Source organism: Pleuronectes platessa, chromosome 11 (genome assembly GCF_947347685.1).
Source record: "Pleuronectes platessa chromosome 11, fPlePla1.1, whole genome shotgun sequence".
Classification (NCBI taxonomy): Eukaryota; Metazoa; Chordata; class Actinopteri; order Pleuronectiformes; family Pleuronectidae; genus Pleuronectes; species Pleuronectes platessa.
Window position 1 is genome coordinate 3,632,266 of NC_070636.1, and position 9,398 is coordinate 3,641,663.

At 40.8% G+C, this 9,398-nt stretch overlaps 2 protein-coding genes across 2 annotated transcripts; one reads left to right on the forward strand and one right to left on the reverse strand.

Moving 5' to 3' along the window:
• Positions 1-32: 32 nt before the first annotated feature.
• On the reverse strand, positions 33-4,128 carry nenf (neudesin neurotrophic factor). The gene is made up of 4 exons (XM_053434813.1): positions 3,928-4,128; positions 1,896-1,956; positions 1,362-1,465; positions 33-1,097 (listed from the first exon to the last, which is right to left on the reverse strand). The coding sequence occupies exons 1-4, from the start codon at positions 4,066-4,068 to the stop codon at positions 921-923; spliced, it is 483 nt and encodes a 160-aa protein (XP_053290788.1). The 5' UTR covers positions 4,069-4,128; the 3' UTR covers positions 33-920.
• A 644-nt stretch (positions 4,129-4,772) lies between these two features.
• On the forward strand, positions 4,773-9,300 carry pacc1 (proton activated chloride channel 1). The gene is made up of 8 exons (XM_053434814.1): positions 4,773-5,159; positions 6,134-6,242; positions 6,487-6,696; positions 6,826-6,980; positions 7,283-7,425; positions 7,654-7,795; positions 7,883-7,990; positions 8,067-9,300. Exons 1-8 carry the CDS (start codon positions 5,121-5,123, stop codon positions 8,226-8,228), a joined length of 1,068 nt encoding a protein of 355 aa, XP_053290789.1. The 5' UTR covers positions 4,773-5,120; the 3' UTR covers positions 8,229-9,300.
• The last annotated feature ends 98 nt before the right edge of the window (positions 9,301-9,398 follow it).

A 9,398-nucleotide genomic window follows, 5' to 3' on the forward strand; every position in this document is an offset into this window, starting at 1 on the left:
GGAAAATCCAACTGAGACAAACTCTGGAGAAGTTTGAGGTTTTTTAGACTTTATTGATAAAGGTACAAACATTTTAAACAAATGGATTCGATTGTTATCGTGTCAACATTCACAGAGCGGCAGATTCACTGCTTTTAATTACATTATTATTATTATATATTAGTAAAAACATCCTAGAGCAGAAAGAAAATCTGGAAAATAATCAGAAACAATTCTGAATAGCAACAAGTCTCTAGATAGAATTATTTGACATTTCATTGACTAGTGACTAATCTCTATTGATAATAAAAAGGACAGTTAGTGGTAGCTCTGTTGCTAGGTAGACCAGAGCCTGTGGTCTTCATGGGACACTTTAAATTAAATAGATTAAATACTATCTTTATATTTGTTCAATGTATTTGTCCTTATTACTGTGTACTCAATCGCCACCTGGTGGCTGGCTGCAGTACAGGTCATGACTCCCGCCTCCTCCACGTTAGCAGACAGGACATGAATCTAAGTAAACGTCAAATACATTTTTCCCAAAGTTGGTTTATGTTATTTTAGGAAGTTTTTAATCACACTGATGTTTGTTCATGTTTATGATAATCTTGGTTTGAATGAGCTATTTCATGATTGACAGCTGAGACTAAATTAAAAATCTGTCATCTTGCTCTGTATTTAAGCTGAATAACTATATATTAAACAAAACTTCTACAAAATAAAAGTTTTTTAGGATGTTCCTTATATTACTTGTTCAATAAATCTCTCACATCTGACAAAGAACCATGTAAACCATATACAAAAATACACTTTATCACATGTATTTTGTTCGTCTTTACATTTATTGCACTTGGAAGTAAACAGAAAAATTGTAAAAAAAATAGCCCATAGAAACCCCTTCACAATAAGACTCTCTGACTTATGTACAGGAAATGAGATTAAAACTCGTCTTTGATTTGAAACTGCGGCTGGTCCTCTGGTTTGAAGTCCTCGTCCGGACTCCCGTCCTCCTTGAGGATGCGTGACGCCGTGTAGCCCACGATGGGATACTTGGTCTTGTACGTACCTTCGAAGACACTGTCCAGAGACGTGAGCTGCTCCTCACTGAGGCCGCTCTGTGGAGGGGGGGATGGGAGAAAGTCACCAGTTTACTTCTAGTTATTGTTTTCCTCTGTGAGAGTCCTTATACCCTACACAGTGAGCTCATTTTTTCCCACAATGCACCATGAAAGGTGTCAGGTGTCAGTGCATCCCACCCACAGGAGACAGAGGAAACCTTGTATCCAGACAGGTGTGTGTGTGTGTGTATGTGTGTGTGTGTGTGTATATGTGTGTGTGGGGGAGAGAGATTTGTTTTTGGATGTTCAGGCGACACTCACAGTATCTGATGTCAGGTCAGCCGGGTCCAGGCTCATCTTAGCCACAGCCCGAGTGGAGTCCTTTCCCACCAGGGCGTTGTACGGAGCATCTTTACCATAGAACTCTGCAGCGGGGGGGGGGGGGGGGGGGGGGGGGGGGGGAATGCATCAATACAAACATTTCATTGTTGTGTTTTTCTTGAGGTGGAGCTCGTTCTCACATGAGAGAGTCAAATGACGCTGATTAGTGACGGATGACAAATAACACAACAAAGAGCTGAGTCACAGGTTTGAGCTTATCAGTGCATCAGACACAGATCATTATATTTATAAACCCATGAGAGAAGTTTAAAGAGGAAGTGAATCAGCAGTGGATGGAACTCACACACGTCTGACACATGAGGAGCCACCACAACTTTTAACTTTTCACTTGGGTTGATATCACGATGTGTAAACACTCAATCACAAGTTAAACTTCTGTTATTTGCTTAAAAGCTTAAAAAGTATTAACAAATAAAGTAGTTTAAAAAAGTATTTGCAAAAGTTTTTCTTCACCTTTTCCTGTGGTGACATCGAACACGACTCCTTTCACGGCCATGTACACGGGCTGAGCCTCCTGCAACAGAGAGTCTGTAGGTGAGGATCCTGCTTCAGCCACAGACTGTATAGAACCACAGACTGCGTATAGAGCCACAGACTGTATGTAACCACAGGCTGTATATAACCACAGGCTGTATAGAACCACAGACTGTATAGAACCACAGACTGCGTATAGAGCCACAGACCGTATGTAACCACAGGCTGTATGTAACCACAGACTGTATATAAGGATTCTGCTTCAGCCACAGACTGTATAGAACCACAGACTGTGCATAACCACAGACTGTATGTAACCACAGACTGTATGTAACCACAGACTGTATATAAGGATTCTGCTTCAGCCACAGACTGTATAGAACCACAGATTGTGTATAGAGCCACAGACTGTATGTAACCACCGACTTGCTGCTTCACTAACAGACTGTATATAACCACAGACTGTTTATAACCACAGACTCTATATAACCACATACTTGCTGCCTCACTGACAGACTGTATATGACCACTGACTGTGTATAACCACAGACTTGCTGCTTCACTAGCAGACTGTATATAACCACAGAGTGTTTATAACCACAGACTTAATAAAACACCAGACTATAACCACAGACTGTTTATAACCACAGATTGTTTATAACCACAGACTTGCTGCTTCACTGACAGACTGTATATAACCACAGACTTGCTGCCTCACTGACAGGTTGTATATAACAACAGACTTGCTGCTTCACTAACAGATTGTATAAAACCACAGACTGTATATAACCACAGACTTGGAGCCTCACTAACAGGCTGTTTATAACGCCAGAGTATATATCCACAGGTTGTATATAACCACAGACTTGCTGCTTCACTAACAGGTTGTATATAACCACAGACTGTATATAACCACAGACTTGCTGCCTCACTAACAGACTGTATATAACCAAAGACTTGCTGCTTCACTGACAGGTTGTATATAACCACAGACTGTATATAACCACAGACTTGCTGCTTCACTAACAGATTGTATATAACCACAGACTGTATAACCACAGACTTGGAGCCTCACTAACAGGCTGTATATAACCACAGACTGTATATAACCACAGACTGTATAACACAGACTTGCTGCTTCACTAACAGACTGTATATAACCACAGACTTGCAGCCTCACTAACAGATTGTATATAACCACAGACTGTATAACACAGACTTGCTGCTTCACTGACAGACTGTATATAACCACAGACTTGCTGCTTCACTAACAGGCTGTATATAACCACAGGTTGTATATAACCACAGACTTGCTGCTTCACTAACAGGTTGTATATAACCACAGACTGTATATAACCACAGACTTGCTGCCTCACTAACAGACTGTATATAACCAAAGACTTGCTGCTTCACTGACAGGTTGTATATAACCACAGACTGTATATAACCACAGACTTGCTGCTTCACTAACAGATTGTATATAACCACAGACTGTATAACCACAGACTTGGAGCCTCACTAACAGGCTGTATATAACCACAGACTGTATATAACCACAGACTGTATAACACAGACTTGCTGCTTCACTAACAGACTGTAAATAACCACAGACTTGCAGCCTCACTAACAGATTGTATATAACCACAGACTATATAACACAGACTTGCTGCTTCACTGACAGACTGTATATAACCACAGACTTGCTGCTTCACTAACAGGCTGTATATAACCACAGACTGTATAACACAGACTTGCTGCTTCACTAACAGACTGTATATAACCACAGACTTTCCGCCTCACTAACAGACTGTATATAACCACAGACTGTATATAACCACAGACTTGCTGCTTCACTAACAGGCTGTATATAACCACAGACTGTATAACACAGACTTGCTGCTTCACTAACAGACTGTATATAACCACAGACTTGCTGCCTCACTAACAGACTGTATATAACCATAGACTTGCTGCCTCACTGACAGACTGTATATATAAGATGAAAGTTCACCTCGCTGCCGTCGTACCGCCTCAGCTCCTCTTCGGTAAATAATCGAACCGGTTTCGTCGCAGGTTTAAACTTCAGTTTGAAGTTTTGTGATGACGTCAAACAGAAGAAGACGCAGAGAACACAGAGAAGCGCTGTTGCCATGGCGCCACCGTCGTTTCTATGCGAAACTCTTCGATCCACTTCACTTCCTGTCTGCGACAACTTCCGGATGATGCGTTCAAACACCATCAGAAATTAGACAGACAAAGGTTTGACAGCTCACTGTGGCCAATCGAGGGCTGCATACCATTTCTCACACATAACTGTCGTCATGTGCAGGGTGTGCAATGATAAGAAACAGATTATGGCAGTTACCACAGGATAATAAAACTTATTTCAGTCTAACAAGTTAAACACAAGTGGCAGCCACACAGTCTATGGTAAAAACAACCTCAAGGTGTAAAGACTGTGAAAAGTGGAATTTGAGTTGCTGTTAAGTTACACTACTTTTTTTCCATAATCAAAAATAGAACATTGATAGTGTTTTGTTTTTATTGTTCATTTTTTTACTGGTCTGTCTTATCAGTTAAGCTCATTGGTCCAAATGGACTGACTGAAACATGAACCCAGAGAAAAAGTAGAAAGAAACAACATATAAAGTCTTATAGTATCTTTTATAATATATAATAATACATGTATATCACACAAACGTACTAAAACGGAGCAAGATGTGTGACTCTGTGGCTGAAATGAGAATGGAAAATAAAAGAGTAGTGATACAGTCAGATGAAATAGAAGCAACATTCTATTGGTCACTTAAAACTCGAGACTCACTTTACAGTCCAGTGACTTTAGAGAAACTTCCTGTGAGCACCTGAAGGCAGCATTAGGTCAACACATAGAGTAAGGACGCAGGAGACGAGGAAACCAGGACACACGGTGTGTTCCTGTTGCATCGCGGCCTGGAGCCGTCTTATTATCATGGGATGGGCTCTGACTTTATCTCCGTCACCAGAATCCACACGGGCGGTTTGTGTTGTGTGTTTGGGAACGAGGCAGCTGCGTGTTGTGTGTTTGGGAACGAGGCAGCTGAGGGACCTGAGCCCTGGGACAAGGGAACTTCATTAAACATGCCTCGGGTCGTTATGAAGAGTTCTGTTCAAACTTCTTCTTCTTCTTCTGGTTGTTGTTGTTGACGAGCTCAGTGCAGAGGAATGCTGAGGAAAGCAAACCCCCGGTCCTCATACCGAGAGGTGAGCAGCGGAGCTTTCTCCTCCTTCATAACCACGCACATGGTTTCATACTGCTGCTGTTTTTCCTTATTAATAATTACTAGAGAACGTGGTGCAGGCCCAGTGGACATCATGTGACTGGACAGCAGCAGCAGGACCGAGCAGCTTCCTGTGAAACCAGCTGACCTCAGGGGGTCTCTCTCTCTCTCTCTCTCTCTCTCTCTCTCTCTCTCTCTCTCTCTCTCTCTCTCTCTCTCTCTCTCTCTCTCTCTCTCTCTCGAGTCTGACCGCTCATTAAAACCTGCTGCTCGCAAACTGTTACCTGCATTTTAAAGTCCCTGCAGGAGCCTCGATGTCCTGCTGCGCTCTGTGATGACAGCTCAGCTCCATTACTGTGACTGACTCTGTCCTATTTATTTATCTGGTCGGATGAATGGATAGAATCCTATTTGTTTTATTCTTTCTTCTGTCTTCATTACAAGTAATACAATATTTTAAAAGTAGCTGCTCAAGATAAATGTACATCAAAGTTATATATAGTGAGTTATCTATTAATATATGTATACTATCTTTTTTTTATTAGAGATGCTTTAAGGTGTTTAATCTTTCTGCTGTTTAGGCTGAAGATGGAGCTAATGTGAATATTATGTTGTGTCATCGATGTATTTTAGATATATTTACTTTAAATGGTTTTCCATCAATCTTTTACCTGTTTTTAATATCAAAATAACATAATATAGAATATGAATATCTTTTTTTATTATTTTAAAATAGAATTGTCTTTATTTCCACAGTGTGGAATCTTTCTTGAAATTATCTGCAGCATATTAACACAATCAATAACAACAAATACATTCCTCCATCACACACTCATCCATTGATCAAATTCACATTTTCATTCATATAGTAGAATATTAAAGAAGCAAATGGCCAATGACAAAGTTGTGAATGTTTTTATCTGCCTAGAATAAAATGTCATCTTCTCCCCCTCACAGTTCAGTGATGAAGACGAAGGTGAAGGCCACACACAGTCTCCGGACCTTTATGATGAGTCACCAGAAGACCCGGAGGAGGGAGAAGAGCCGAACGGCCGGATCTCCCCAGGTGGGAGCAGAGCTGTGGTCAGAGAGGCCTCGGTGCTGGAGGCTCGATGATCTTCTCCTGAACATGTCACAGCATCAGGAGTTCAATCATTTATAAGCAGACACAGCTGATCTTTTATTAGTTCTTAATTTAAAAAAAGGAATTACCTTGAATTTTAATATTGCCAGTAACACAGTTTATCCCTGTTTTCTTGAGGTTGTCTGAATTTGCCAGTTTGTATGACTGATACTTTCTCCGGCTGCAGAGGATGACCTCAGGGAGAGCAGCCCGTCCATGAGGTTCAGTAAAGCCTGCCTGAAGAACGTCTTCACGGTGGCGCTCATCTTCATCTACCTGCTGCTGACGGCGGTGGCGGCGTTCCTGGTGTACCAGACCATCTCCGACTTCCTGGACAAACTCAACCACCCCGTCATGTCGGTCACCTACAAAGAGGTGGAATCGTTTTCTCCCCCTGGTTTGTTTGAATAATAACCTTCAACTGTCCATCGCTTCAATCAACAACATTTTGTTAAACCAACAATGAAATGTCTTTATCCGGGATGATTTATTATTCATTATTGTGATGTTGTTGTTGTTTAACAAGGTATCGCTGTCTATCCTGGCCGAGCTCAGCTGCTAAGCTGCAGACATCACTACCACGACTCCATCCCTCCGTTAGTGAACCCGGGCCAACCTCAAGAGGGAGACTGTGTGATCAGCAACGTGACTTACTTTGGACCGTTTACAAATCAAACAGAGGTCAGCCATACATTCCTTCAACTGGTGGAATATTAATACATTTAGCATAGTTTGTTGCTCATATACGGGTTGATCATTTTAATGTGGAAGTATCAGCCGACTCCTAACGAGGCGTTTTAGGAGCTTTTAGGACTTTTAAACTTTGCAGAACTTTATATTCACAAAAAGCCTTAAACCCTCGAGAGGAAATAAACATTGAAAAAACATCACATGCCTCCTTTAAGCTAAGGGGGTAGAAGTGAGATTGATGTGTTGTCTTTTATGATAGATCATCAGAACGTCTCTTCTCGTGTCTCTCACAGAAACGAGCTCTGGTGGTCCGCGGTCCCTCTGACGTCAGAAACAAAGAGCTGATCTTCATGCAGTTCAGTCACAATGAAACAGAAGAGGACTTCAGTGCCATCACCTACATGCTTTTCGCCAAGTTTAGTGACTTGAATGACAGGTAACTGCAAAATCCATGGACAGATCCTGTTGACTGAGGCCTCCTGGGGGCTCACCACACAGACTGATTGACAGTTTACAATTTAAAAGTGATGATTTAGTGACTTTTGGGTCATGAAACGAAAAGAAACACTGATTTGTAAAAGCTTTGTGACCCAGTGTGATCGTGTATTGAATCATGCACATGTGCTGTGATGTGATGTCAGTGTTCCCTGTGTTTCCCTGACAGCCGGAATCAGTCAGAGTTCATGAGGGACTGTGAGAGGAATTACTCCATGTGGACCTTCTCTGGAGGATTCAGGACCTGGGTCAAGATGTCTTTAGTGAGGACGTCTGGGAAAAGCAATGATGCTATTGAGTTTCGTCAAGAGGTATTTACGTCCGAGCAACTCACAAATACGCGTGTATGAGATGAGAATATACTTTAAAAGCATTAACCTCAGTATTTGGTCTTCTAGTCAACTGTGGTGAAATTCAATGATAAAAGACCTGAGTCGGAGCAGAGCAACCAGCTTTTCTTTGCTGTCTTTGAATGGCGGGATCCTTTCATGCAAGAAATCCGACTGGTAGGTTCTCCATGACAGTTTGTTATCCACGTCCAGTGTGTCGCTCTGTAACACAACTCTGTTCACCTCCAAACAGATCGTCACCGCAAATCCCTGGAACTCCATCGCCATCCTGTGTGGAGTCTTCATGGCTTTCTTCAAGGCAGCTAACTTTGCCAAGCTCGCCATTCAGTGGATAAACAGGATGCGTAAGAGGCACCTGAGGAATAAAGCACGGGAACTGAACCAAATCGCCTGAGGACACATTCTGGTCGGGTTCAGATCTGGTTTATTAGTATTTGTCCTGAGGGGTTTTGAGGTCAGTACACTGTTTTTGCATTGTCGCTCAGGATAATTCACACTAATGATTTTCCCCTTAAGATTTGTTATATAGATATTATCACCTAACTGAGGGTGATGTGTTCTAACTGAAAATTACTGCTCCTTCAGTCATTTCCTATCACTTCCCCTACAAATGGAGAGCTCTGTGTTTATAACACAATCAAAGATTTATTGTTCTTGAGATATTTCACTGATATTTTCTGAGATGTAGTTTCTGAAATGTATTTTTTTTTTACGCACATAAAAGAAAACGATGAGAGAGTTTGTGAGTTTTGGTTTTTCAGGTCTACAACTGAGAAACTGTGAACTTTGGTCAAAATGTTGCTGCATTTTATTCTGCTCTTTGTGTAGATAATATCATTTTAAAGGGAATGTTGTCGTTGTCTATTTGTGTGTCCTACTTATTCAAAACAATGCTCAGTCATATATGCTGTTAATGTCACTGAGCAGAAACTGGAATGAGTCTAGGATTTATGACCACTTGATGTATTTTTACTCTAAAGGGATCAGAAAAGTATTTTTCTTGTGTCAGAGGGATCTGACGTTGGTTTTTGTTGAGCTGGAACCAAATTTCTGTCTAATTCCTGTTGTCTTTACATTTGATTTGAACACATGTATTGTACAAATGTATCAGTCTGTCATTGTGTTTGAATTCTACTGAAATATCACCCATGCTGTTGCTGTTCAGGATTGTGTCTCACACACTTATGTTTGTAAAGGATTTGGAAAATGAAAATACAATTTCTGCCTGGATTTCTACCGAGAACATCTCAAAACTCCTGAACGTGTGAATGACTCATATTCTGCCTGAAGCTGTGGAAAAGGTCTCAAAGCATAAATAATGCTGGGAGCTCAAATCTGTTAACTATAGAAATTACTTATAACACTTTTAATTATGATTTCTGTCATCATAAGCTTATTCTTACTAAAATGATAATGATAATGGAATAATATCATTTATAATAACAGAAATAAAAGTAGTAATATTCGACATCTTGTGACTAGTATTCTTTAAAGCTTAGTACTTATACTTTTCCTCAAGTATCTTCTCAGGTGAATCTGCGCGGGGAGATCACATATTTTAGCC

Coding starts and splice junctions, on each gene's coding strand:
- pacc1 (XM_053434814.1), top strand. CDS start 5,121: ATGCTGAGGAAAGCAAACCCCCGGTCCTCATACCGAGAG. Junction 5,160..6,133: donor CCCGGTCCTCATACCGAGAG/GTGAGCAGCGGA, acceptor TCCCCCTCACAG/TTCAGTGATGAAGACGAAGG. Junction 6,697..6,825: donor GGAATCGTTTTCTCCCCCTG/GTTTGTTTGAAT, acceptor TTGTTTAACAAG/GTATCGCTGTCTATCCTGGC.
- nenf (XM_053434813.1), bottom strand. CDS start 4,068: ATGGCAACAGCGCTTCTCTGTGTTCTCTGCGTCTTCTTCTGTTTGACG. Junction 1,957..3,927: donor GGCGGTACGACGGCAGCGAG/GTGAACTTTCAT, acceptor TCTCTGTTGCAG/GAGGCTCAGCCCGTGTACAT. Junction 1,466..1,895: donor CGATGTCACCACAGGAAAAG/GTGAAGAAAAAC, acceptor CCCCCGCTGCAG/AGTTCTATGGTAAAGATGCT.